The 27,311-nt window shown below is 42.4% G+C and overlaps 3 protein-coding genes across 3 annotated transcripts; 2 read left to right on the top strand and 1 right to left on the bottom strand.

Moving 5' to 3' along the window:
- Window positions 1-1,064: 1,064 nt before the first annotated feature.
- MCHR1 (melanin concentrating hormone receptor 1) lies at window positions 1,065-2,045 on the top strand. The gene has a single exon (XM_014936198.1). The coding sequence runs from the start codon at window positions 1,065-1,067 to the stop codon at window positions 2,043-2,045; it is 981 nt and encodes a 326-aa protein (XP_014791684.1).
- Window positions 2,046-9,641: 7,596 nt separating this feature from the next.
- On the bottom strand, window positions 9,642-15,554 carry ZP2 (zona pellucida glycoprotein 2 (sperm receptor)). Its single transcript, XM_014936197.1, has 18 exons — window positions 15,508-15,554; window positions 15,355-15,428; window positions 15,089-15,172; window positions 14,907-15,001; window positions 14,200-14,358; window positions 13,798-13,842; window positions 13,392-13,556; window positions 12,936-13,032; window positions 12,673-12,854; window positions 12,133-12,262; window positions 11,771-11,952; window positions 11,601-11,692; window positions 11,389-11,513; window positions 10,677-10,866; window positions 10,232-10,367; window positions 10,049-10,145; window positions 9,871-9,957; window positions 9,642-9,784 (listed from the first exon to the last, which is right to left on the bottom strand). Exons 1-18 carry the CDS (start codon window positions 15,552-15,554, stop codon window positions 9,642-9,644), a joined length of 2,130 nt encoding a protein of 709 aa, XP_014791683.1.
- A 5,421-nt stretch (window positions 15,555-20,975) lies between these two features.
- Window positions 20,976-26,342, top strand: ANKS4B (ankyrin repeat and sterile alpha motif domain containing 4B). Its single transcript, XM_014936270.1, has 2 exons — window positions 20,976-21,209; window positions 24,719-26,342. The coding sequence occupies exons 1-2, from the start codon at window positions 21,046-21,048 to the stop codon at window positions 25,785-25,787; spliced, it is 1,233 nt and encodes a 410-aa protein (XP_014791756.1). The 5' UTR covers window positions 20,976-21,045; the 3' UTR covers window positions 25,788-26,342.
- Window positions 26,343-27,311: the final 969 nt, after the last annotated feature.

Below are 27,311 nucleotides of genomic sequence, written 5' to 3'. Positions count from 1 at the left end.
TTTATACTTAATTAGACCCTAAAAGCAAAGTGTGCTCAGTGCTGGCCACCCCTCGTTTTATTTAGAGGATTTTATTTACTTCCCTGTTTGCCTCCCCAGACCACAAATTCATCGCTTACTCCATCAGTGGATCCTGATCACCACCTTCAGCACTAAAATGAAATTCTGCTCTCCCTGCAAACCTATTTCCAGCACTCTGCTGCCAGCCTGGTGTCACTTTTGCCTGGCGGTGGTGCAGGGAGCAGAGGAGCTCCTTTTTAACCTGCATTAACAGCCTCTGCTGATGCTTAGAGCAGTGGCTCTGAGCAGCCCCACAGATCTCCAAGGAACCGGCAACCTTTATTCTTTCAACACAAAACATCCTCAAGCTGCTGATGGGACCAATTTTTCCTGAAGGATGGATTTTAAAACAAATCACACTGAGAGCTTGAACAACTGCATCCCCAGTAGCTGCAAGGCTGTTCAAAACTTTTCTCTGTCTGGTAAGTGCAATAAACCGGTAAGTGAACACATACATTAGTATATGAAATGTAATAGGTGTAGACCGGGGGGAGAGGGGAGGAAAAAAAAAATCACTTATGTCAATGATTTTGAAGAAAGCCCAAATATAGATATTAATATTCATACAGTTGAGCAACATATGTGCCAGAGATACAAATAAATGTATTGAAACATATTAATTATGTATGTATGCATTTGAAAGGGTCTAAATGCACATATGTGGAATGATAAACAGACTGATGCTCTTTCATTGTATTGTTAATACGTGTGTTCACACATATGAAGGGAAGAGTGGATGTATGCATGCCTGATTACACTCATGTTTTAATGTATACGTTTGTGAAAGCTGCTGAGAAAGTGTATGCTGTGTATGGTTAGACACAACCATGTACACACGGCCCTTCCTTATCTTACACATGCCTAAGAAATCCATTACTGTTTGCATTCAGAGCACTCACTGTCTGTTAGAAGCCAGAATATTCACAAGGCACATCCTCACCAGTGGTCCTGGCACAACTGACTTTTTCCTGCCTACACTTGTCTCTGCAGGTGACCCCAGCAGGATGAGCTATGGCAGCTTCATCATGCCCACCCTGTTTGGCATTATCTGCCTGTTGGGCATTATTGGTAACAGCCTGGTTATCTGTACAGTCTTAAAGAAGTCTAGCCCTAGCAGTAGTGTCCCTGATATCTTCATCATCAGCCTCTCCATGGTGGACCTGCTCTTCCTCCTGGGCATGCCCTTCCTCATCCACCAGCTGCTGGGGAACGGAGCCTGGCACTTTGGGGAGACAATGTGCACAATCATCACTGCCCTGGATGCCAACAGCCAGTTCACCAGCACCTACATCCTCACCGCTATGTCCATTGACCGCTACCTGGCCACTGTCTACCCCTTCACCTCCACTCGCTTCAGGAAGCCATCTGTGGCAATCTTTGTCATCTGTGTGCTCTGGGCCCTTTCCTTCCTCAGCATTACACCTGTGTGGATGTATGCTCAGCTCATCCCTTTGCCTGGAGGTCTACTAGGCTGTGGGATTCGTCTCCCAGACCCCCAGAGGGACATTTATTGGTACACTCTCTATCAATTCTTCCTAGTCTTTGCCATCCCTTTTACCCTCATCACAGTGGCCTACAGGAGGATCCTGCTCAAGATGGCCAGGACCTCAGAAGCATTGATGAGCCAAAGATGCACCAGGGCACGAACAAAAAAACTGACTCGTACGGCAATTGCTATTTGTGTGGCCTTCTTCATTTGCTGGGCACCTTTCCACATCCTGCAGCTGGCCCAGCTCGCCATGACTCGCCCCACCCTGCCTTTCTACTATGCCTACAATGTGGCTATCAGCCTGGGTTACGCTAACAGTTGCCTGAACCCCTTCATCTACATCTTGCTGGGTCAAAATTTCCGGAGGCAGCTTGGGGTCCCTGTAGGGCCAGCAGCTGCAGGGCAGGCTTCCCCACACAGGAGCAAAAGCATTCGGGAAGACGCAATTGAGTTAGGGCAGCCACTGCTGCATTTGGTGTCCGTCTCTGGCAGGTAGCAAGGCCTGATGCACCCCATCCCCTACAGGGTGGATCTTTACCTGGGCCCAGAGTCAAAGTAGTGGCAGCACTCAGGCAAAAGCTTCGTTTGGCCTTATGTTCTTATTTACATCTTCCCTGATAGCTATGAATTATGTTCTCCCAAGAAGATGAAAAGCTTCCAGGCATTTTATTAGATGAACCCACACACTAAAAATATTTTGGTACAAAACCCCCACATAAGCAGCAACCCACAACCCAGGGCTGAGACACTGCCAGCACTTGAAACTTGAGGAGTTTCAAGTTTATTTCTTGCTTTAAACAGGAAAGAATGAATTTTGATTGTTCTGGATCATTCCTCCCACCCCCAAAATATGATTCAGGAGCATAAGATATTTTGTGAAGATTTTAAACAATAAGACAATCATGCTTTCACCTCCTTTCTAACAGATCAGCTCTGACACCTTTAGCAGTGGGAAAGTGTCCTAGTTTCAGCTGGGATAGAGTTAATTTGCTTTCTCATAGCTGCTGTGTTTTTGATTTAGTGTGAGAACAATGTTGATAATGCATATTGTTTCAGTTGTTGCTAATAATGTTTACATTAGTCAAGGACTTTTTCAACTTCCATAGAAGCTGAGAGAGAGCACAGACAGGACAAGCTGGCCCAAGAAATGTTCCATACCGTAGACATCAATATATACTTGGGGGTTGGCTGGGGGGCAGGAATCCACGATCACTACTTGGGCTGGGCAACTGATTCTTGGGTGGTGAGCAATTGTATTGCATCACTTATTTTCTATATTCTGTTATTGTGATTATGTATATTCTATTATTATGTTCTCTTTAATTACCATTCTATTAAACCACCTTTATCTCAACCCATGATTTTTTTCCCCCTCCTTTTTATCCCTCTTTTCCTTACCTTACTGAGGGGAGAGAGGGAGGAGTGAGTGAATGGGTGTGTTGTCCTAGTTGCCAGATGGGGTTTAACCCCAACAGTGAGAGACCAATCATTTTCTGTCACATTAAAGTCAGCAAAGCTATCCCTTTTCTAGAATAAGCACTCGTCAAGAAGACTAATAACTATATTTGAGAATATTTAAAAGCAGCCAGATTGATTTCTTCCCAGTCTAAGAGGCAGTTCTGTACCATCTTGTTAGGGGGCAACAGCAGTCCAAGTTAAACAGTAGCTGTTTAACCAAGTTGCTTTGCAGTGGAAAAAAATTATTAGATTCTATCTACATTCAAAAAAAAAAGAAAACAGTTTTTTGCCATTGGCAGTGTGATGTGCACATATTATTGTGGTATTTGCTCAGCTGACAGCAAGGCTTTAGTAAATACACATCTTGAAGCATATTGGTTGGGTTTTCAACATGACTGTATATGGTTCATTTTTCACATCTATCTCAAGCCATTTTGAAAGGACTTGACAGTAGAAACCACAGAGCATCCACTCTGACAATCAAATCACTTTGCTGCATGTGGCAACCAAAACCCACCGGGCTTTAGTTTTAAAATGCTGTTATTCTACTAATAGTAGGCACCTACATCCAGAAAAATAGGCAGAAGTAAAGGCTCTACTCACCAATTTTAAAAGAACACTTGCCTCTTTATGGCAGATCAGCTAAAGCTGCTTAAAAAGTGCTATTGTATATCAAAATATCATGAAAACCAGATAAAATTCTTTATCAGGAGTGACCAGTTGCTAGAACACACAACCTACTTAACTTTTAGTAAATTAAAAATTACAAACTTCATCACTGCCTTGATTTATTCCTGCTCCTATAAAGTAACCAAACATTAACACTGCAAATGAAGAAGTGTACACAGTTTTTTAGATACTGTATTCTGTAGCCTATAGGAACCTCATCTCCAACTTTTTAGATTTTTAGGAGCTATTTATTTTATTTTAGTGGCATGTTAATTCAGCAAACTACTAGAAAACCACATAGCCAGCAATCCCTGAGGCAAGGTTGTCTCCAACAGCTTCAGGAGGCACTTTGAAAGATAGAGCAATAAAACCTTTACACCTCTCTCAAGTGTCAACACTCAAAGCTTTAGACCACAGCTGATATGCAGATACACAGCTGAAGGGATCAAATTCTTTCCCCTGGGTTTCCTTTATACCCTCATCTTTTGCTGAAAGGAGCAGACATTACTTAATAAACTCAGTAGACACTGAAGCAAGTGAATTTATTGCAGCTCAGTGTCTGGCCTCACATGAACCATTTCCTTCTGCATTTTAAATTGATTTTTCATTATGTAATTCATTCTGTCATCAGCAGTTATCAGGAGCTAAAGCTGTGAATTCTCAATTACCAGCAGGTAAACATGGAGCAGTTTCACTCCTGCTGCCCTGACCTTTGCATGTTTATCAGTCCCTGTCATTTCAAAGCTTCTCCCCTTGTTTTTTTAATAAGGGCTGCTTCCAATGCTGTACCATCACCACCTTAGCATGATTTTTGACAGGGACATGCTGAAGAGATAGAACTAGGTCAGCACAGACCAGGCATTTTTACTGGAGAGAGTAAATACATCCTTCAAATGAGCATGTAGGTTGGTGGTTTTTGTTAGTTTTGTTTGGGAATTTTTTTGTGGTTTTTTTTTAATTATTAAACACTGCAGTAGAGTAGTGTATTAGAATTAGACTTCTCTAGTCCTTCACAAGAGAGGCTGGGGAAATGTTGCCAAGGCCCTGTTTTCTCAGCCATTGTTGGTTTCCTGCAGAATGCCACCAGCAGGGAAACAGCAGGAGCCTTTCCCACCCTGGTGGCAGCATTCCCAACTGGGTCCTCAGCCTGCCCAACCACAAGGACTTGGTTCCTTGGCCCTGCTTCAGAAATAAACATGCCTCAATGGGAAGCCACTCTTATGGCCCTAATCCCCACATCCCAGGGGATCCCCAGACAACTTAAGACTTTCAAGGAGATTTGGAGCAGCCAACTTTGTTATGGTTCCTAAAGCTGATGCTTGAGTTCAAGCTGCAGAGACCACAGTGCTGACTCCACACAGTTCATTGACTCTTTTCCCATACCTCCTCTTGCTGCACAGTCATTCATGCTTTTCCCTAAGTGTGTCACAAGAAAAGGACATCAGGCCTGAATACAGTAAAAGAATCTTTTGTATTCATAAAGTGAGTTTAAAAATTCCACAGTTAACACTTCAATAGGAGACTGATAGATAAAAACACTTATACAGGAAAAGGGAAGGAATTGATGTGCTGGGGTCTGAGGTGAATTGTTTGCAAAGCAGGGGCAGCCCCCTCCATGTTTTCCTTCATTTAAATAAGTTACATGAATCTCTATTCAAACTTCCCCTGTGATGCCCAGACATAGAGTACAACTGAACCACCCTGGGAGAGCTATGCAGTTAATCCTCCTGGAGACTAGGGATAGATCTTCTCTCATAAGCCATTGTCTGCTATGGGGAAGACTGTCAGACATATTAGCCAGGGAAAAGGAACCAGAACTAGGCAAGAAATGCCTTCCCTTTGACCTGGATGGCTGTCACTGTACACCTCTTTGTCTCACCTACCCAGCTAGTGAGAATAGTGAGAAAACCAGTAGTAAAGCTCTCACCTATGCCCTTACTAAAAATAAGTGAGGTATTTTAAACACCCTCACTAGTACAAACCTCCAGATTCATGTAAAATACATAAGAAATATTTTAATTTATGGGGAAGTTGCCTAGTATTTCTCTTTTACAGAGCATTCACCTGACAGCCAGTGTTACTTAGTACCTTCCAACCATCCCAGAGCAGAAGTTCAAACTCCATCCAGAAACACTTCTCTTCTTTAGCATACACCAATCTTTGCCCCCACTTAGGAACAAGAAGAAAATGGAGGGGGGAAATAGTAGGAATATCAGCCTTGTTTGTTTCAGAAGAGTTAAAGCCCATACAGTTATGTACAACGTGCTGTCAAATACATAAACCTTCTCCATCAAGCACCACTTTTCTAGCTTTTGCAGAAATACTTCATATTCCAAGTGTTAAATCAACAGGACTTCAGTTGAGTGGGTAGTTAGTTGGACAATAGCTTAAGTAATCATTTAAACGCTAACCTCTGCGAGGCTGATAATAGATAGCAAGAGCAACTAGCAAATAAATGGCTCCATCATGAAATGCTCTGCTGGCAGAATTTCCATTAATATTTAGAAAATGGACCTTGAAAACTGTTATATGAAAATTAGCTGATTAATAATGCTTATTAGAGTGAAGTAGGGGCTGTGGCAGATGAACCCTCAGCCCTGTACTATTTATGACAACTAGCATTAGCAGAGCTTGTCCACTGACTTCATCTAAGAGCTGCATGCCCAGAGAATACAGACCTGGACTTGCAATGATCACTCTGTTTACACAAGTGTGCCAGACAATGTTTAAGTTAAAGCTGTTGCACCCATAGTGCAAGAGAGCACTTTCATGCCTTTTCATTGTCACATGCAATTGTATTTTTATGCCTCATTTCCTTGACTCTGTAAGGCAATGTGTACAGAATACAAAATAAAAAGTGTAATTGCATGAAAGACTGCCTCACTACAAATATTGATGTCCTTGTCTATACTGAAAGCTGCAATAAACTGCAATGACATTTTAAAGAAAACATACACTGACCTTTTATTAAAACACTCATTATTTCTTGCCTTGCTGAAGGTTCAAGTGCAGCCACTTTTCATGCCAGGTTACATGAATGTAACAGTTTCAGGTGGGAAAGAGTTAATCTTCTTTCTAGTAATTGCTGTGAAGCAAATGTCAACAACCATACTGTTTTAGTTGTTGCTAAGCAATGTTTTTACTTTTCAAGGACTCTTTTCAACTTCCCATAGAAGCTGAGAAGGAGCATAGGCAGAATAAGGCAATGGCCAACATAATATACCCTACCAGAGGCATCATGCTCAGTATATAAAAAGGGGTTGGCCAAGGGGCAGAGATCCACAACCACTGCTCAGAAGGGTGAGAATTCACCCATTTACCAGGTGGCAAGAGTGACTTACATTATTGTTATCACTCTTTTCTGATACTGTTCTATTAAACTGTTTCTCAACCCACAAGTTTTCTTTCCTTTCCTCTTTTCTCCCTATCCTTCTGCAGGAAGGGGGGACAACTGCACAGTCCTAGGTGCCATCTGGGATTAAATGACAACAAGAAAGTCTTGACTCCATTTAGGGGGCAGTAAAACTAAAGATCCAGCATGTTTGTGTGCTTCAAGTGTGTAGCAAGTGCTCAAGTGACTCAGTGCTTTTGCTTTGCCACCAGCTCTACGATAGAGGGTTTCCAATGTATTTACTTTGGTTGCAAATCCAAACACTTGAGTGTTTCAGAGGTAAGTACAGCTGAACCTTGCTAATCCAAGCACTTCAGGACTCTGAAGTTTAGTGCAGAGGAGTAACTGCCAATACAAGTCACAATGTTCACATCTATGGCTACAGAAGGGGAGTTCCCCCTGAAAAATTAGTATTTTGTTATAATAAAAAAGCAAAGGAAACTATATCATACAAGTGAAGGAACTAAGCACAGAAACACTGATACTGCTAACAGCAGCAGGGGTAAGTGATGGTGTAGGAAGTTAACCGTCATTTTAACAGAGCTGTCCTAATTATCAAGTCCTGGAGGAGTGGAAATCAGTTGTAACCTAGTAGAACACAAGGAACCCACAGGTCAAATGCAATCTAATGTAGTTAGTGTGGTGCAACCAGTCCTCAGAAGACGTTGCATTAATGCAGAGGCAGCATTAACACTCTCCAGTATCTCTGCCTGCAGGCTAAATATACTGTGAAACTCTGTTTGGCTGCCTAATAGTATTTAGCTTGTATTACTATACAGCAGTTTCCTTGAAACTTACTTGAATTTGGAAGACATTCCTTTAGAGAGAGGAAGAGCCACAAATCAAACACACAGTTTGACTTTTTGATAGGAAATATTAATAGTGCAGATAACAATAGCTTATTCTGATCTTAATAGCTTAACTGAACAGAGGGGTTTAACATACAAACCCCTGCTGAGCTTTATTCAGCCTTGAGAATCTTGTGATCTTTTAGTTAAGTATAGTTAAAAAAATCAGCCAGTGCACTTAAAGATGTATTACAGTCTTCAGTTGTCCAGGAAGAGAGCTAGAGCACTGAAACCAATTTGAAGGCTCAAAACAAGCAGATTAAGAGGCTACTTTTACATGGTCACTTTTTAGTCCTAGAGATATAAGTATACAACATTAAATTATACTAAGACAGCTTATTCCACCACATTTAGTCCTCCCTGCCTGTAGCAGTGAGACATGAAACTAAACTTAAAAAAAACACTAACTACTTCAAAAGGTTTTGCTATTGTTAGAAACAGAATAACTCAAGCTCTACAGATAACACAGCACATCTTCCATCTCTATCAGCCAAGTCCCCTGTAATTACCTCAGTGTCGCCCTCAAGTTTCCCTTATGTGAAAGTTCCTTTTATACATTGAAACTGAGCTTGAGTTTCAGGCAACTAAAGGTCTCTAGAGCACATCAGTCTGTGCCAGAGGGCATTTCCTGACCACGCTTTAAGCTGAAGAGCAACAGCAGAGCCATACACCTTGACAAACTGACATCATTCATTGATGTGTCAGCTGTCTTAGGCTGTAACCAGCCTTATGCTTAGTGAAGGTGAAATTGAAATCAGTTATAGAAGACAAGCAAGTCTCTTGCTGAGACTTTTAAAGACTGGCCTACACTTTGTGCTCCCCACTCCTGCAATGCAGAGATTTGATCACGACAAGCCAGAACCAAGCAAAGTTACAAGTGACTGTGCTCTTCAAGGTAAAAGCAATGTGGCATTGAGTACTGCTGCACAGACTAACCTCTAGCCACTCAAGAGTGAAGCTACTACCTGGAACACGTATCTCAGCATACTTTTACTCACGTGCCACAAAACTTTCAGTGAGCAGCTACTGTGCACCCCTATTAATGCCTTATGTTCACCCAAGACTGAATCTAGAGAATTTGTAATCTAGACAACTGGCATGAAGTGCCATGCAGAGCTGGGCTTTGATTCTGCCAAGTAGGTGTCATGAAGCACTGCTTGCTTTCATACAGCCTCGGCTAAACTAGTAGTAAGTTTATACTGAATATTTAGTTACTGCTGTGAAGAGTCTAGATGACGCTGAGTTACTGTCATTAGGCCTAAACACTGCAAGTTAGCCACACAGTTGTTAAGGAGCACTGCTTTGCCTTAAGCTAATATTTTTCTTCAGTTAAAGCCTCTTCTACAATCCTAGGACAGGGAAGGAGAACTCTATGCAGTTTTCTAATACTGTGACAACTGGCTTCTTATACTAAAAAGTTAGTACCCTGTTGGTCAACCCATAATGTGAACTAAGAAGGCAGAGAAAATATCCAGCACAGAGGAAAGCTACCATTGTCACTTGAGTCTTACCCTAAAAACTTGAGCTTCTAAAAGCTTCAGTTGTAGTTTCAGCTGGAACACTCTGATTGCTCTCAATAGAGCAGTGCCCCTGCTCAGTAAGGGAGACATCTTTGCCCAGTCTAGTTCCTTGAATGCTATACAGCAACAACTCTAGAGCCACACAACTCATCCAGAATACTTTTGCAGTCACATTTCCACTCCAAATTTATTTGTAAAACAATACACTAGCATACCACATTTACCGTGGATGCTCTTCTCTTTAGACATTTAAGAGCAGCAAAAAATAATAGCATTGTGGCAACCAGAGAGAAAACACCAGCAGCAGTCATTGTAATGCCAGCCCACACCTTGTTCAAGGGAGTGCTCCCTACAAAGCAAGCAGAAAGGTAGTTTGTGGAGACAGCTCTTCACTAAACCTAAGCAACATACATTAGCACCACACTGGCTTAGTACCTTGGGTTGCAGACCATCTTTCTGGCACAAGGAGGACAGGACCCCGCAAGCTCACCACTGCAGAGTTCACACCTGGCATCCCGCTCTCTACAACAGTAGAACAGTAACATAGAGGTGAACACTGTAGTACAGTGGGATAACTTGGATCAGTACAGCCCAATATGTGCTTAGACAATACCTCGCTTGCTTCTAGATGGCCTAGGGCATCTTGTCACACACAAAGGGGAGTCTGGTTGAAAACGGTCACAAATCAGAACACTGCAATGGAAATATACCTAGGATAGAGAATGAGAGATCCATTCATTTTGAGATAACAACTGCTCCTACTTACTGCTCCAAGTAGAAGGATGATGTCACCTACTAGGCCAGAAAGGGCTTTGTCACCAGAGACAAAGGCAAAAGTCTTCACTTCCAGCCTTTGGCGATAGTTAGCGTAGCTGACACCATGCCCCACAGGATGAAACACAGTCCTGTAGCTGTCCAGGCTGTACTCACACCTGCCAATAGGTAAGAAGCAGGTCAGAACAGCAGGGTAGAGAAGGTTTGAATATTTGAGTTTATTTTTTTTTGTTGTTTGTGTTTTAAAGCAGCAGGCTAGAATTCAACATGAACTCTAGAGCGAGGTGCTGTCATCCTCCTACAAGTTCCAGCATGCCAAGAAAGTACCTAGAAGGCCACCTTAAATATGGCCTCAGATGAAGCCATTGTATTTGGAGTTCTTCTCCTAGAGTGGGGGCAGGGCAGAATTAGGAAAATCCTCCCATCCACTTCCAGAAGTGCTTCAATTTCTGTGGAAGGGCACTCACCCATCAACAACAATATTCCACTGGGGAAGTGAACTTGGATCTTGTGAAGCTGTTGCCCAACAGTCATCCAATACCAGGTGGAGGTTGGGATCATTGCGATTCAGGACCTGAACTTCCAGGAAGATGGGCTGCCGTAGGTACCTTACTATTGGGTACTGATCATCACGGTATGGTTGCCTATACGAGCCCTCTGCAAAAAAAACAAAGTCTCAATTGATAAATCAGTGTACAAAAAAAAAAGTCCTGAAGAAACTCTGGTCTAAACCACTTCAACAACAGCCAGTCCACCAGCTGCAGTTTGTCCTAGAGTCAGACTTGTCCTAGAGTCAGACTTGTCCTAGAGTCAGACTTGTCCTAGAGTCAGACTTGTCCTAGAGTCAGACTTGTCCTAGAGTCAGACTTGTCCTAGAGTCAGACTTGTCCTAGAGTCAGACTTGTCCTAGAGTCAGACTTGTCCTAGAGTCAGACTTGTCCTAGAGTCAGACTTGTCCTAGAGTCAGACTTGTCCTAGAGTCAGACTTGTCCTAGAGTCAGACTTGTCCTAGAGTCAGACTTGTCCTAGAGTCAGACTTAAGACATCTGCCTCAAGTAGCATGGATGGGAGGGAAGAAAGCACATCAGGTCATCAGAAGTCCATGCAGCAGAACAGTTCACTCACACATCCTCTATCCCCCAAGCTCAGTTGATTCTCTGAGCCCAGAGTCAGCTTTACCTGGGTAGCTTAGAAGAACTAAGGAGAGTGGACCTTGGTTCATTGAAGAAGCCAGAGGAGGAAGGTTGTCCACCTTTATAGTGAGAGAGGCATCACCATTGCTGAAGGAGCACAGGACTGTTAGTCTGTAATAAGGAAGCAGAAGGTAAGTCTTATGTTCATATATAGGATATCCAGGGCTAAGTGCTACCCAAAGACGTTTCCAGGCACACCTGAGTTCACTGTCCCTTGAGATCCTCTGCAGTGGAAAGTCTGCCCATAATGCCCTCACCTCATTCTCATAAACAATCTTCTCCCCATCAAACTGCAGAGAAATAGCAGCATTAGTGAGGGCATTCGCAATGCATGAAGCTCTCCCCATCAATCCTGCCTACACACTTACCCAATACCTGGTCCCACATCCATTCAGTGGGACATGAAACCAAACCCTGTCATTCAAAGAAGACTTAAAGACTGGCCGGCATGCAGGATCTCTGAGCCTAAGTGCATCCAAGTCTAGTGGTGGTGTAGTACTGTCAGCAAGGATTTCAAAATCCATGTACCCATCCTGGGTGCACACAGCAGCTGTAAAAGAAGTTCACATAAATTGTCATACCAATCACTGACAGTTCAGTTTGCCAAGAGCTGTTTTGTTCTGGCTAGAAATAGTTCCCTGTGAAGGACTAGTTCAGTAATCCTTCAGCATGGCATGTTCCTACCTGAGCAGCACATGGGCCAAGTCCATTGCAGAAGTCAGTCACTTACCTATTGGTACGTGCTGGTCACAGGGGCACTCTGGGTGCATCATCATTGTCACAGTCTCCCCATGGAAGTGAAAAGACAGTTTCAAAGAGGACATGTAAAACTGAAGTCCTGAGCAGCTCTCCCCATGTAGCTGAAAGGCAAGAGTTACTCTCTTGGAGCATAACTACAAGAGCTCATTTTAACACCTACAAGTTAGTGTTCCACTTGCCCTGGGGCCATGGTGCTCTTCACACACAGCTAGTTTGTTATTTCACATTGCTCCAGGCATGCCAAATACCAACCCACTCCGAGGGATATTTTCACCTCCAGCTGTTTTTTGCCAATAGACATAATGAAACCCAAATTATAACAGATGGGCATCACTCAAAGGTAAAGTCAGTTTGCATTCATCCTAATCACAACTGCTCTCAGCCAACCACAGGGCACATGGGTGACCCAACAGATCCTTAGCCAAGGTCAAAGCTACTCTGCTCTGGTTCTCAGTAAGCACCAATGAGTTGTGATAACACCAGCTCCTATAACTTGAGGATTAGAACTTACCCTGGACTTCAAGACTCCCCTGCTAATATGCAGGTTGACCCCTCTCTTTGTGTCCAGAGCAATCCCATTTTCCTGAAGCTGGTCCATGGGGATGGTCTTATTCTCTACACCCACAGCCTTAAGGATCCCTGGGAAGGCTGGGATGGCAACAGTCATGTGTGTTGCATTACAGATCGCTGGACCTGCAACAACACCTTTGTTAAATATAACACCAGTTGTCTCAGGACAGAGGCAGGCTGATTCTGACTTCCTCCATGCATTACCTGGTGCACAAAGCATTCTTGACTCCACAGTCAGCCTGTGTTCAGGAGGGCCATACATGAGCTTCAGTGCCACAGTGTAGAGCACTTGATCATTTTGCTGACAAGTAAGATAGAGGTCTATTAGAGAGTACTCAGCTCATGATTCATCATAAGACCAACCCCGCAGAGCCATATACTATGTCTAGTTCAGGACTGCTGCTATTCAGCAAGAAACTGAGTTACAAGCACCTCAACACCCTTTCAAAAAGGATCTGCTCACAAGCCAGTTAGATGTTCACAGCACATGCTATAGCTAGTATCCCTCTTACACAGATGCCTGTTAGCTGTGCTGCTGAGGTAGACACTCTGTTTCTCCATTTTATAGAGCTGGAGAATTCACAGGTTTCCACAGGTCTACAGAAGAGAGTTACCTTGTCTCTGTAAAAGCAGCACAGTGCCAGTTCTTTATTCACCTACCTTGTAGGAAACAACTCCAGTGGCAGCAAAGGCCACTTGAAAGATCAGGTTGCGGTCATCAGCTAGGAAGTTGTAGCCTTGCTGCATGGCTTGTCCAAGGGTCAGCTGATGTATTCTGGTTCCATCATCAACTGACAGAGTCCAGGCCATTGGAGTTGCTGGAACCTGCAAAGCAGGGGACCCTTCTTTAGGAAGGCAAAGCATAGCTCCACAGAGACAGAAGAGCATTCCAGTTCTTCACCCTGCAGGATTTACAGTCAAGCTCCCTGTATCAATAGTATAGAGTTAAGCTTCCCAAATGTACCCTAGAAGGGGAAACTACTCCAGCTGGGAGGAATCAGACTCTGTTTAGATCCAAAAGCCATGCATTCCCACATCCTCCCTTTGAAAGCCAGAAAGCACATACCATATGCTCATCACTGAAGCTTGGAATGAGTCTTGGGAAAGTAACCTGGAACACAGCATAAGGGTTAGACCACAGAAACAAATAGTGGTCACAACTCTACAACTTTCTAAGAAAAATCTCCACTATAGTTTTTCCAAAGCAGACAGTTGGCATCAGCATCCCAGTTTCCCCTATGAAAGGACTAGATCCAGACCATGTGTGTCATTAATGACCATTTTCAAACTAACTCTTCAAAGAGCTAGTGGCCATGCCAAGATGGACATGCAACCAACAGACCTCCCTGAAGCTGGCTGGAGCTTTCCCTATCTTTCTGCAGGTCCTAAGCATGCAGTTCCAGGAGACTGCCGTTCTGCCTTGCAAGCCTCTAAGGAGGCTCTATAGCACTCCCATTCTTCTACTTACTGCCATGAAGTCTTTTGTACAGTTTGTTGCACCAGCAAAGAAAGGAGTAATGATTTCATCTGCATGAACAGTATTGCACTGAGTGCTGTAGGTTACATTCTTCTCCTCTCCCATTGTGTCATTTACCATCAGCCTCAATCTTAGCAGGTGCTGATCATGCTACAGAAAAGAAACACTTGTTAGAAAAAGGCAGCAATAGTCACTGCAGCAAGAGGAAAACTAAAAGCCATTGAGACTAAACTCTAACTTCAGAGTTGTTTTAGGTGCTTGTACCAGTGCAAGGACAAGATGAATTGTCATTTTATAAGCCCTAAGGAAAAGGATGAGTTCTCTAGTAAAGCATGGTGGGGGTGGATGGGGTTACAAGGCAAGGTTGAAGAGCAGAAGGTACAAAAAATTGCAGGACTCAATAAGAAAGCCTTTAAGAACTTGTAGAGTGTTGTGCCAGAGAGCCAGCTGTTCAAGAAACAAGTTAGAAAGAATCAAAATCAAGAGTCTCATGGCATTTTAAAGTATTCAGGTAACAGTCTGCTGTTGGTTTTGTTGTTTGTTTTTTTAAAACTATTCTGGTATGAACTGTTCTTACAGAATAGTTTAAGTATTTCTACTGTTGAAGAAAGTTAGAGCTAGAAACCCTATTAAACCCAGTCCTGGACAGGAAAAACACACTCCATCATGGCATCTCCCCAGAATAGAGATCCCTTTACCTCCAGGCTTGTGCAGTTCACAAACAGGACACTGAGCAACAGCCTCTCATAATCCACAGTGTAGTTGCAGGACACCATCTCCTCACCACTCACATCTATGGAGAAGGTGAAAGATTAGCCCTGCAGACAGGCACCTGCTTCCAAGCTACAGTTAAAGAGGCCAGAGCAGTAGCAATACCTACCCACAACACACACGTGCCAGGAGTAGTTTCCAAGCTCTCCATAAAACTCAACTTCCATCCTGTCCCTGTGACAGGTCACACTCTCTGCAGAAGGAAAACCAAAATCAGATCCCCCATCGCCCTCCTGGAGATACACACCCCCTGTGAGCCATCCAGCTAGCCAGCACTGCTCCAGAGACCCCTTCCACACTAAGGCAGAAGGGAAGCAGCTCCAAGCAAACAAAGTCCACATCCACACCAGTACCATCCCAGAAGGGCCTCATTACCCAAGAGATCCTGATCCCCCAGGCCATCAGCACAAGGGGCCAAAGGCAGCAAAAGGCCAAACAGGAGCAGCAACCTGCAAGAAGAACAGGACCAAATCAGAAAGCAGCTAGGAAAGGATCTAGCTCCCCATCCCACCCTCAAACCCCACTCACCACATCCTTGAGGTGCATAAGAACTGCTGCTCCACAAACAGTCCCATCTTCTCACTGCCACCACAAGCTTACTCTCTGGCTGCCCGGGGAGGATTATATAGGACCTGGTGCAGGCTCCACACAGGTGCAGCCTTTCTGCTGCCTAGGGGACTGAGAGCTTGCACCTGCCTCTCGCTGAGATGCGTCTCCTCGCTGTGAAGACAAGGGCTTGTAGGAGACCTTAAGGTGATACTAAGTCTTTGGCATGGGTTGTTGTTTCCTACTATTTTAAAGATCTTTTTTTGTTGCTATGGTAGTTTACTCCCTTTATTCCATTGTCAGATGCTTCACAGAAAAAACGCACATTTTTTAGCAGTCATTTTTTAAAAAGGAGATTTCTGTGCCACTTTGATTTTCTGATATTTTAAAACAATTCCACTGGTAGATTCGTACATAACTGAGAATATTTTGTTCCTCTGTATGGGCAAATCTGCAATGCTGATATAGATCTAATTAGGAGGAAAACACGAGTGGCAGGTTAAGGGAGAGAAGTCCTAGATCAGATCTTTAGACTGGAAGATCTCTGGAGGCTTTGGTCAGACTGTCATTGTTCAAAGCTGTGAGGAAGAGGCCTGGGAAGAAAAAAAATTACTGACTTGTGTTATCTTTCAGCTACTGCACTGCTTTTCAATTCAGACAGACTTGTAAAAAACCCAAAGACTCATATTTTTAAAAGTAATTGAATTCTTGAGATGTGAGAAAGCAAAAAGATAGATCAGAGGAAGAGAGGAAAATTAATATTATGGAATAGTAATTTAGGAATGGGATGTTAAATTGGGCTTCAGGGAATAATAAATTTTGTATTAATGTACCATGTATTCATGTAAAATGAATTCATTTATATTTCTTTTTACAGTTATAGACCTGTGCCTGGAGCAGATTTTAGAGTTTCCCAGCTCAAGTGACAGCAGCCTCATTTCTCTTAAAGATTTAGAGTTGTGAGAAAAAGGTCATCTTTCAGTTGCTGGCAGGTACCAAAGTGCTGGGAACTTGGATGGGACAACAGGATGTCTGGAGGCAGGGAGCTGCAGAGTGTGTGATTGCCATCAGTGTGCTGTGTAGCAAAGCAATACAATCCATACAGGCAGAGCAGATGACTAGTGTAAGTAATTTAAAAATGGACATTCTTGAGAAGCATCTCTTTAACTCTCATCCTTGTGAGAACACTGCAAATGCAGAGTTAAAGCTATTATGCAAGTGAGGATACCAAGTGTGCACGATGCTACTCATAGCAATAAGGAGGCATTAGCTCAGATCCATAACCACACCAGAGTAAATAGCAGTTGATGTTAGTAACAGAAAAAGAAATTGCACTTCTGCTTTTGCCATCAATAGGATTAGCATGCGGATAACCTTTGGCAAGAAATTAACTTCCCAGAGACTCCTGAATTCACAAACATACGTCATGTACCTTTTTTCTCTCTTTTTTTTTTCAATAATCGGATTGTTTTCAGAAGCAATGATTATACAGAAAACTAATGAAACAAACTCTGAAGCCCTACACAAGTTTATCATATTATGTATCTATTATTATTTAACTTGGGTTTAAGTAACACAACAGGGGAAAAAAAAGTGTTTCAAGTACACATCTTTTAAAGAGCTACCCAAATGAGGCACTTTCAGGCAGTCAAGTCCAGTGTATAGTTAAAACTTTCTCATAATTTTCCCACCCCTGATTCTCAGTTTCATGAAGTTGGTGGAAAAGCTGCAAGTCCCAGGGAATTTTAGATCATGGTCCTGGCATTTGGTTGACCCTGGGCTGGTAAAAGCTAGAACTTGCATCATGCCAGAGCGATGGAGCTAGCCCGGGGGAAACCTGCGGAGGCCTGGGCAGTGGCTATGCACGTCCCCTTTGCAGAAGAACAGCTTGTCCTCACCTGCAGGTGTTAACTCAGGGTGTTTGCCAACTCCCAAGTGCCTCTTAACAGGTGGCTTGTGTAGCTGAAAGGTAACCTTGGCCCAGACAACATTTAACAGAGCAACACTATTGCCACAGTCACCACAACTGGGTTTGCCCTGCAGTGCATGCTAGCAGCTCCTAGTATCAATCTTTGAGTATGTAGGTTTGTAGGATATAATTCATCAGCATGTGCTAAAATAATTAGTTGTTGCTTCACTTAACATGTCTGAATTTGCAGCTTAAGCTATAGGGAGAACACAGCCATTTTTCCTTTCAAAAAAAATCAGTTGCACTTGTCTGAGTTGTTGAGCCCATAACAGTAACTATGGCCTGAGTTACAGGCAAACAGCTAATTCACGCCCTGAAACACAACAAACTCCATGGCTTTCATTATTGTGTTATTTTTTTTCTGCTGCAAAAAACCTGCAAAATCTCCACTTCCAATCCTCTGCTTTTCTCTTTTATTTGATTTTTGAACTTCTAGGAAAAAAGGCATTTCCCCAGAGCAGCCCTGAGCAGCCCTGAGCACTGGAGCACTGCACACCATCTTGGTGAGCACAGATCCCCTCAGCACAGATGCACTTTCCTATGGGCTTCGTCTGCCCCTGTCCCTCACACGCTGGCAGCAGGACAGCATCTGAGACACCAGTGAGCTCAATGTGACTTTCCTTGGGACTGTTTGTAGCGCTGATGATGATATCATGGGGAAATTAACCAAACCAAACCAAAACCAAGAAAAGGCTTTAGATGTGCAAAGAGCCCAAATGCCAGGTCAGGACTCCTGCTTTTGAGCATTTGCAGCAAAAACACTTACCGCAAATCTCACTATGATACAACAGATAACGTCACTAGTGGTGCTGTAGTCTTTCAATATATACAGTTTGTTTAACTGGTAATAGTTTATTTAAATATAGTTCTCAACAAAACAGAGCAATAATCAGAGACATAGCAAAATCCAGAAACAAATCAAGACTGCTAGTTAAATAATTAATTAGCTTACATCACAACAGAGTTTCTCCTGAGCCTGGTAAGACACTTCAATTGGAAGTAGAATGGTTTTGAAGCTCTTTTCAAACCCAAAAAGAAAAGCTTCATTCTAACTACTCAGGGAGTTTAAAAAGTTCACAATTTTGAGCTTTAGTCTCAAAAGAAAAATATCCATTCAGGCTGAGAAATTTAGCTCATTTGATGTTGAATCATTTATCGCATTTTAAGTTGGGGTTTTTGGATGGGAACAAAATGAACAAATAACAGGAGTTTAGAAACAGATGGAGATTTTGTTTGGTCTTTTCTTTTTTCTTTCTTTTTTGTGATGCCTACTTTTGTGACATAAATAATACCGAAGCTTTCAAAGTCCTAGAGCGTCTCTCCAATTGACGTGGGTTTTGCTTTACCTCTAATTAAAACTTGGAATAATAGTTTCCCACTTAGCATCATACAGAGTAACTTTCTTTTAAAATCAATATTTTCAGATGTTAGATGATAAAAATCACTTTGAGATCAACACTTTCTGTGCTGCATTAATTAGCAGAAAAGCCAATGAATGCACTTCTGTGGTAGAAATCGATAATCTTGAAAACTGAAAAGGTCTCTTTTGCCACCAACTCACTTTCACGGGTGTAGCTAACAATGCGAAATGTCAATGTACAAGAAAAACGCTGTCTCCTCTCTTCTACCAGGTGCTGGTAGTATATGCATACATGCCTTAGTGCTCTTGAGAGTAAAAAAGCTTACATTATCCAGTAAAGGAAATAAAATTCAATGGCATTAAGAAACAGCTAATCTAATATATACATTAAAAAGTATTTATGTATTACCTTCCTTTGTTCTGCAACAGCTAGTTTTTTCTAGTAGCTGTAAACTTAACTAGGTGCTAAGCCTGGTTAAATAGAAAATGGAATAAAGGACTGCATTTTCTGTTAGAAAAGTATTAATGGCAGTGCAGGGAACTTGAAAAAGGGTAAAACTGTTTTCAAGTGCAGGGATGGAGGTGGCCTGAGTGAAGCACAGCCCTTCCTCACTGTCCTGAGATGGCAGGATAGTGCCAGGGATGGCTGTGTCTGTGGATGACATGAAGGAAAACCAGGGCTTTAGTTTACTCCTACCTAGACTTGTTTATTCAAAATTCAGACCTGTCACAGGATCTGACCGACTCTGCTTGTCCTCGTGGAGGAAAATGTTGGTACAAGTTTGTTCCTGAAGAGCTCTTCAATCTCTGAGAAAATAATTAAGAGAGAAAGCCCATTTGGAGAGGTCTCTGGCATGTTACATGAGTAGCATTATGGGAAGTAAATGAGGTGGCACTCCATTCAGTAATTGCACCAATGCTGGACAATGGGTTGGTTTGCAATTGCTACTGCTTCTGTAACACAGGCATAATAAGCAACAAAACCTCACTGCTAATTGCTGAGGGTAGATTCTCTAAGATACAGGTTAATTCAGTTAGCCATAGAAAATAGCTTGACAAAAAAGTAACATTTATCTGGCATCTGTTGTGAATGTGTTGTGAATAACCAATAATTTGCAGTATTTTATTATGCAGCATATAGCCTCTTACTGATTTCCTCTCAGCTACTGTTTTAAAACTAATCTTTTACACGGTTTTCTCTTAGTAGTTCTTTTGAACCTAAAAATCACAATTACTGCCTAATTCGATAAGCTTCTACTTGTAGAGGTAGCCCTTAATGCCACTGAAATCAGGGGAAATAATTTCTAAAGCAAGAAATGGTTATGTGAAGATGGGGACTGGACCCATCTGTTCCCAGAGTTCCCAGGCTGGGGCGATGGGGGCAGGCCCGTCATGTTTCCATTTCTTGAATTCCCTGTGCTATCCTGAGGAAATCCTGCACATTTCTTCCATCTAAAACAGAGATTACAATACCTGTTAGATTAATGTATATTTGCCTAGTGCCTTAAGGTCCTCTGATGAAATGTGATTTGTAGTTGAAAGGATCACACGCTAGGCCGTGGTTTTGCCTGCTGTGACCTGCAGACCTGCTGGCGGCTTCATCCTACCCTGGTCCCATCAGGCCCATTTCCATCCACACATCAATCCGCGTACAGGAAACAGCTTCCTGGAAGTGCCTGGTTTGGCTGGGAGGAGCCTGTTTTTAAATGCAGCAACCCAGCAAACAATAGGCTAGAAAAGGCTTGACCAGTAAAGGTAACTGCTTGTGCATTTCATCCTATCAAAACTCAGCGGTACTTGACGACTTAGGGTGAAATCTGGTCCTACTGACATTCATGGCCTTTTGAAGTTTCTTTTGAAGTTCAAGGTCCTTTTGAAGTTTTCCCAGAACAGTAAGGCAAAGACACAGAGAAGATGAATGAATCCCCTCCACATCTAAGTAATCAAATACACAACAAATGGTAAAAGGCAGAGCCACCTTCCAGAAAATGAAAGCATTCACCACACCGCCTTATTACCTATGCAGAGCTCCAGATGAGTCGACTGCTAGGATGGACTTTGCCTCCTCATTTCCATCCTCACGGGGATGTCTTAACTTGTAATCATTAATGAACTATCCCTGTAATGGAAGGGTGACTGTACAGTCTGGGTATCGTTCAGAGCTGCCTTGGGAAACCAGAAGTTACCGAAAATGTCAAGTAGGTATCACAAAGCAGCAGCCGATGGCAATTTGGACCTCTTGAAAGAAGCCACTAAGAAAGACCTCAACACTTCAGATGAAGATGGGATGACGCCCACCCTTCTGGCAGCATACCATGGGTATCTAGAAGCTCTGGAAGTCATATGCCGGAGGGGGTAAGTGAATCAGCCTCCATTGCTTAAAGTTTGTGGCTTAAAACTATAATTAGCGTGTCATTTTTCTAATGCCCTGATGACCACAGACCCAAAAGGCTGAAAATCATGGTCATTTCTTTCAATGCATTGCCAAGAACTGTTTCTCCTCATTCACAAAGGTTAAGGCTCCAAACCTGCGAGCAGGTCTGTCTGTATATGAGGTTGGTGAAGCCACATCAACATCAGCGAGACCGTCTCATATATGGAGTCTGCAGGGATAGTTAGTAGGAGCAGGGACCTGGGACCTCGCCTTGCTGTAATGGAGGAGAAGTTGGCCTACAACCTTTGATGTTAATATATCTTTGAAACTGGCTCTGGAGAAATGTTTCTAGCAAAAAATCTCTCCTATGTGCTTCCAAAGTGCAGTTCGTAGACACCTGTGAAGGTTTAATGTTTTCCAGAGGCAAGTCACAACCAATAGTTTTGAAACAGTACCATTTAAAGTTGTTATTTCTCTGCTTTTTATAGTATTAGCAACTACCATCATACAAAAAATGATAATACTGTTTCAGAAGCTGCGGTATGATACTTGCAAACCAGAAAAAAAAAAAGAAAAAAGAAAAAAGAAAAGGAAAATTTTCTACAGGTTGATTTTCCAATAGTAATATTTCTGTTTGGTATCATTTAGATGTCCTACATCTTAAAAGGTATTATTGAAATGGTAATTACCTCCCCACCCTCTGTACTCTCTTGCTCAGAGCCTACCTTTTAAGCTGTAATTCTTTAATAAGATCTAATAAAAGAAAATCTGCTCTTGTGTAGAGATATAGCTAATAAAATATTCTTTCTGGGCTGAGATGAAGATTAAGTTGACCTGTATTTTCAATCATAATAGCTTAAAGAAGATTGGAGGGAGAACTTGAATAACTATTTAGATGTATCTGAGTTTTCTTTTACTAAAAATAGAATTGAAAATATGGAATAAAAATAGGGTTTTAGTAGACTTCCTTTATAACACATTGAGCTTAGGTGTGGCAGTAATAACACAATAAAAAAGACCTTTGGACTGCATGGTGCATGGTTATTGCTGTGTCCTCAGGAGAAGCAAAAAGAGATTGACAGTTTTTCAACTTGTATAATTAAGGCAGCTCCAAGGAAATATCTAGAATCAATAAAGGTTTGTCTCTGAACACCTAGAAGAAAGAACAACTAACTAAGGAACAAATAACAATATATTTTTTTTCAAACTTTGAGTGCAAAATATGTCTTCTACCGTATAAGTCGTTAGAAGACACAGCAGATGACACAAAGATCAGAATGTCTATATATCTGTTATTTAATATATTTCTAACTCTTTTTCTTGGTAGAGGACAGCTTTGGGACAGTATTGTCCTCCAAATCTTCGAACATATGCATTCACCTCTATTTTAATCCAAGATCCCTTGACACAATCAGCAGGCTCGGGCTGCCAAAGATATGGCTGTAGTCTTACTGGTTTTTTTGGGAGAAGCTGAATTTTTGAAGATGTTCAATCTGTTGTGCAGTCAGTTAATGTTTGCTTGTGAGAAAGTATTATAATTATTTTTAACAAACTCATCGTTTTGTTGAAGAGGTTTCCTGACAAAGGCACTGAGATACAGAATGGTTTTCTTCAGAGTGGTTGCAGATTTTAGGACTCTGAAGCTTGCAACACATTCAGCGCTAGGAAAATGTAGCAATACTAACAATAAATCCTTTCATCTTGAACGAGTCTCTCTTCCCAGGCATCAAGAGACATTTTCTCTGCTTGCTTTGCAGGTACATGAATAAAGGCAAGACCAAGTAGCAGATCTGCTCTCTTTTGTGTGAGCCTCTTTCTTGGGAAAGCAGGGAAAAGAGGAGTATGAGAACCCAAAGTAAATGTCAAACCTTATCCAAAGCCCCACTGAGCTGGGAACAGACCCTCCAGTTTGTGAATTGTTTGAGTCTCAAAGGCTGGCAGGCTCCAGGGAGAAAAGAGACCACAAACAGCTATGAAGGGACCTGGGGGAGGATGGATGACCCGGCACTCCCAAGGCTCAGGATAATGCAGCCTGTTTGCTAATGTGGGAATTAAGGAGTCTGTCACGCTCGGCCACAGCCAGGCAGTTCCCCAGGGCAGAGCCACAAAAGCAGAAATATGTACACATGGTTTCCATATGTCTAAGTGGAGAAACTTTGATCCTCAGCTGCCACCTCCTTGCAGAAATGCCTGTGCTCTCGTAGCCTGGAACGCTCAGAGTTGCCATTGTTTCTCAATGCGAGCAGCTCTGCGTCTGGTCTCTGCGGGGAACCCCGGGCTCTCTCTTGCCTGTGGCCTTTCAGGCTGAACGATGTTTTCAGATTTGGCCCTCAACAAATATATTAGTGCTTGGCTTCAGAGATACTCAAAGCCAGAGATCAAGGCCTGAAGGAGATTTTGAGATAGGACGTACCATAGTACAGCTGCTGTGGAACAGACCTCCAAGTTATTGAAATGCTCAGACTTTGGCCCCTTGCTCTGAAGTTATTAAAGGGTTTGGGCTACTGTGGCTGCCTTGGTTACTGGTCACAGATGACTCAAGCTCTGTTCTGAACCACTGCTAATGTTGATTCTGCCAATTATGGAATAAAAGATTTGAGCTAATTCTCGTCTGCAGGCAACAGTTCAGTGTGAAGTCAGTGCAAGAGTTAAAAAGAAAGCAATACTTTTCACTGGCTTTAAATTCAATTGAAAATATGTGGTATTTTATTTTCAAATGAGCTTCTGCTTTTCAAACCCCATGAGCAAAAGCAGCTTAAGAACAAAGAGCTGAAAAAAACCAACAGCAGCTAGCTGAGCTTAATCTAATAGCGATGGAGACAAATGTGTAATCAGGGCTTTACTCTTAATCATTTACCTATTACCTACCAAAAAAGTTACTGCATGGGCTCATTTAATATGTATCACTGTGGCCAGTGAAGAGCCTTCCTAATATTGCCACGCAAAAGGGAAGAGTCACCATAAAGTCTTTAAAATGCTCCATGCAAAAGCTATTGAAATGGTTCTGCCGTTAATTCCATTGAGTGTAAGTGGAAGCCTGAGCCCACTTGGAGCTGTCAGCAGCAAATCAGTCAGAGCTGCAGCCCCTCAACTGTGCACGGGTGGCTGCTTTTATCTGCCCTATTGCAGGAGGCAGGTGAGATCAGTGGGGAGCAAAGCAAGCCCTGCCAGACCCAGGGATGACACAAAGGAAATACCCTGGCTCTGTTAAGGCGAGTTGCATGAGCAGTCACAGTCAGCCCCAAAGAGCTGGCTTAATTCATGGCCAGGCAGGAATTAGAGTTCATGCCACACATGCAGCCACAGTGCTTGGGTACGTAGGTGCAGCGCCGTTGTAGAAGACAGAGCTAAGCTGACTCATTTTCTTTGGGCTGTACTTCTCCTACCAAAGCAGAGCTAAATGTTTAGTATCTGTTCAGTCCCACTGAGGTGCTATGCCTGGGTATGTGCAGCATACCTGCAGCTCACTGAATGCTCTTTTCCTTCTCAGAGGTGATCCGGACAAATGTGACATCTGGGGGAACACCCCTCTCCACCACGCCGCTTGCAATGGTCACATCCACTGTGTTTCTTTTTTGATCAACTTTGGTGCCAATATTTTTGCTCTGGACAATGACCTCCGCACTCCCCTGGAGGCAGCTGCCAGCAGAGACCGCAATGAATGTGTCCGAATCCTGGACAAAGCTGCTACCGAGCAGAACATGCTGAATCCAAAGAAGGTCTCCAAACTCAAAGCACAGGCCCAGAAGAATGTGGAGAAACAAATCAAGGAATGTGAGAAGCGCCAAGAGAAACACCAGCATGAGATGAACCGGAATTATATGAAAGAAAAGGTTGGCACAGTAAATTCTTCCCAAGGGACACACTCCAGAATAAAGCTGCCTGGTCTCTTTGCTTCAAATACAACAAATTCTTTCTCCAAAAATCTGAAAGATACCCTCAAACTTAAGGCAAAAAAGACAGCTGACAGCACAAGAAGCCAGAAATCACAAAGCAGCAGCCAAGATGATGGTATGGGTAGGACAAGTGTGATGCATTTGTTCGATGAGAAAGAGGAGGATGAATTACTGAATGACGTTGGAGAGAAAAACTTTTCTGATGACAGTCAGCTCTCCATTTTTAAGCGGCCAGGTCTTGGCAAGATTGTATTTGGAAGGAATTTGGCTGCAGATGTAAATCCTGAAACTGTATCTTCTGAGACAGAAGGTGTAAGCTTTAAAATGTCCAGCGAGCTCTTCCAGCATGAAAATGCTGAGAATGGCAGGGAAGATAGTGCTGAAAATGGTGCCGATATCCCTTGGCATGAAGAAGCCATTTGGGATGATGAGGAAGCAGAGAACACACCCCTTGAGGTATTTCTGGCATCACAGATGCTGGATGAGTTTATTCCAGTCTTCATGAGGGAAAAAATTGATTTAGATGCCCTGATGCTATGTTCTGATGAAGATCTACAGAGCATTCAGATAGAGCTTGGGCCAAGAAAGAAAGTCCTGAATGCCGTGAATAAAAGAAAAGAAGCACTCAAGAACCCTGGAAAGACTGTAGATACTTGCTTATAAATTAACATACCTGGTGCTGTAACCTGCACACTGATTCATTATCTTTTCCTCTTACCAAAAAAGCATGCTATTCTTTTTGGACATCTGCTAAAGCAAAAGGCAGAGAGGTTACCAATTGCTTTAGAAAGTGCAGCAAGGATACAGATTTTCCTCTCTGGATTGATGGCTGTGGTGTGCAGTATATTAATTCAAGCATATTCTGCCAAAAAGAAAGAATGTGAAGGTTAAAAACCAAAAGCTATAGATTTAAGCCTCTTTTTCCCTGAACTGTTTGTGGTGATCAGATTTATTCTCACTGGAATAACTTAAAATATTAGTGAAAGCCAGCTCCACACTACATTCCTTTGTAAAGCCCCTCCCTTCATCTCCAAAACCACAATGCAAAGAGCATTCCCAAAGCTTCAGAGCTTTGAGTTTTCTCCCTTCACTTCTGTGAGATTGCTACAAACTGCCCTTCCTGGTACTGATGATATGTTAGAAATAGCATCTGAATCTTGATTTCAGCTCTGGCTTATTGAATCTAATAGCCTCTGAATGAGTGCAAATAAGACTAATTTACAGCAAGTTTCTTGTTCTTGTCAGCAAAGTGTTTTGCTACTGTATTAATGTTAATTTAAAAATATATGAAGTATCTTGCCAGATGTTCAGTGTCTTGTATATTCTTTTCTCATGTCTCACTTGACTACACCCAGTTGCCAGCACCCATCGTGACCTGAATGGCATCAAGACCACAATACATTTAACTGCAAGAAGCTGAGATTTTATTTTCACCATTTTTGATCTGTTTTGGAATATCCACAGGTTGGTTCCTATAGGAAGCATTTGTCACGTCAAGTCCCCAAAACCAGAACTCTTATCACTCAACATTTTCTATCAGTGTTGTCAGCCTTTGTCTGAAAATTGTGTGTAACACACACACCCAGCTCATGAAAAGAGAAAGAAAATGAGACTGTGCTTCTGTGGAAGCAGTCCACAGTCTATCTGGAGGCATTCACAGCAGGGTTCCCTTCATCTCTCTCAGGCCTGTTCCCCTGGGAAGACAGCACTATCTGATATGAATTAATCACTCCTGTTGAGTTTTGTGAATCTAATAAGGTGCTTGTAGCAGTCTTGCTCTGCCTGAGATCTCAGATTTTAGAAGGGCAATTATTAGCAATACTTTCATCTTTAAATCTCTTTTTATAGGTTTCCATTAGTCAGCTATAATTTTTTCCCTTAAGGGTATACTGCATTTACAGCCACTGATCCTAGTGGCTAATCATCTATTTTTTCATGCTTCCTCCTTCCCATATCCTCTCCATGTTACTTTGATTTGCATATTATAATTCCTTCTCTTGCCTGGACTTTATACTGCATTCTTTCCTCCTTGGATTCCTATGCTTCAGCAGGTTGGTATTTTCCTCCATCAAGCAGTCACATCAGAGTCCTGTTCTGTGCAACCTTAAATGGCTGCTGTGCTTAGCACAGTAATTAAATCAGACAGTGTGCCCCCAGGCTCTATGCTATTAACCTGCTGAGTTGTTT

This window comes from Calidris pugnax, unplaced genomic scaffold (genome assembly GCF_001431845.1).
Source record: "Calidris pugnax isolate Ruff unplaced genomic scaffold, ASM143184v1 scaffold17, whole genome shotgun sequence".
Classification (NCBI taxonomy): Eukaryota; Metazoa; Chordata; class Aves; order Charadriiformes; family Scolopacidae; genus Calidris; species Calidris pugnax.
Note: the sequence above shows the minus strand (reverse complement) of the source record. Positions and strands in the feature narration are given on the sequence as shown.

Excerpts from the sequence above, each read along its gene's own strand:
- ZP2 (XM_014936197.1), bottom strand. The coding sequence starts at position 15,554 with ATGGGACTGTTTGTGGAGCAGCAGTTCTTATGCACCTCAAGGATGTG. Across the intron at positions 11,953-12,132 it reads TGACCAGCACGTACCAATAG|CTGCTGTGTGCACCCAGGAT; the intron begins GTAAGTGACTGA and ends CTTCTTTTACAG. Across the intron at positions 11,514-11,600 it reads TCAAGGGACAGTGAACTCAG|ACTAACAGTCCTGTGCTCCT; the intron begins GTGTGCCTGGAA and ends TCCTTATTACAG.
- ANKS4B (XM_014936270.1), top strand. The coding sequence starts at position 21,046 with ATGTCAAGTAGGTATCACAAAGCAGCAGCCGATGGCAATTTGGACCTC. Across the intron at positions 21,210-24,718 it reads GAAGTCATATGCCGGAGGGG|AGGTGATCCGGACAAATGTG; the intron begins GTAAGTGAATCA and ends TTTCCTTCTCAG.
- MCHR1 (XM_014936198.1), top strand. The coding sequence starts at position 1,065 with ATGAGCTATGGCAGCTTCATCATGCCCACCCTGTTTGGCATTATCTGC.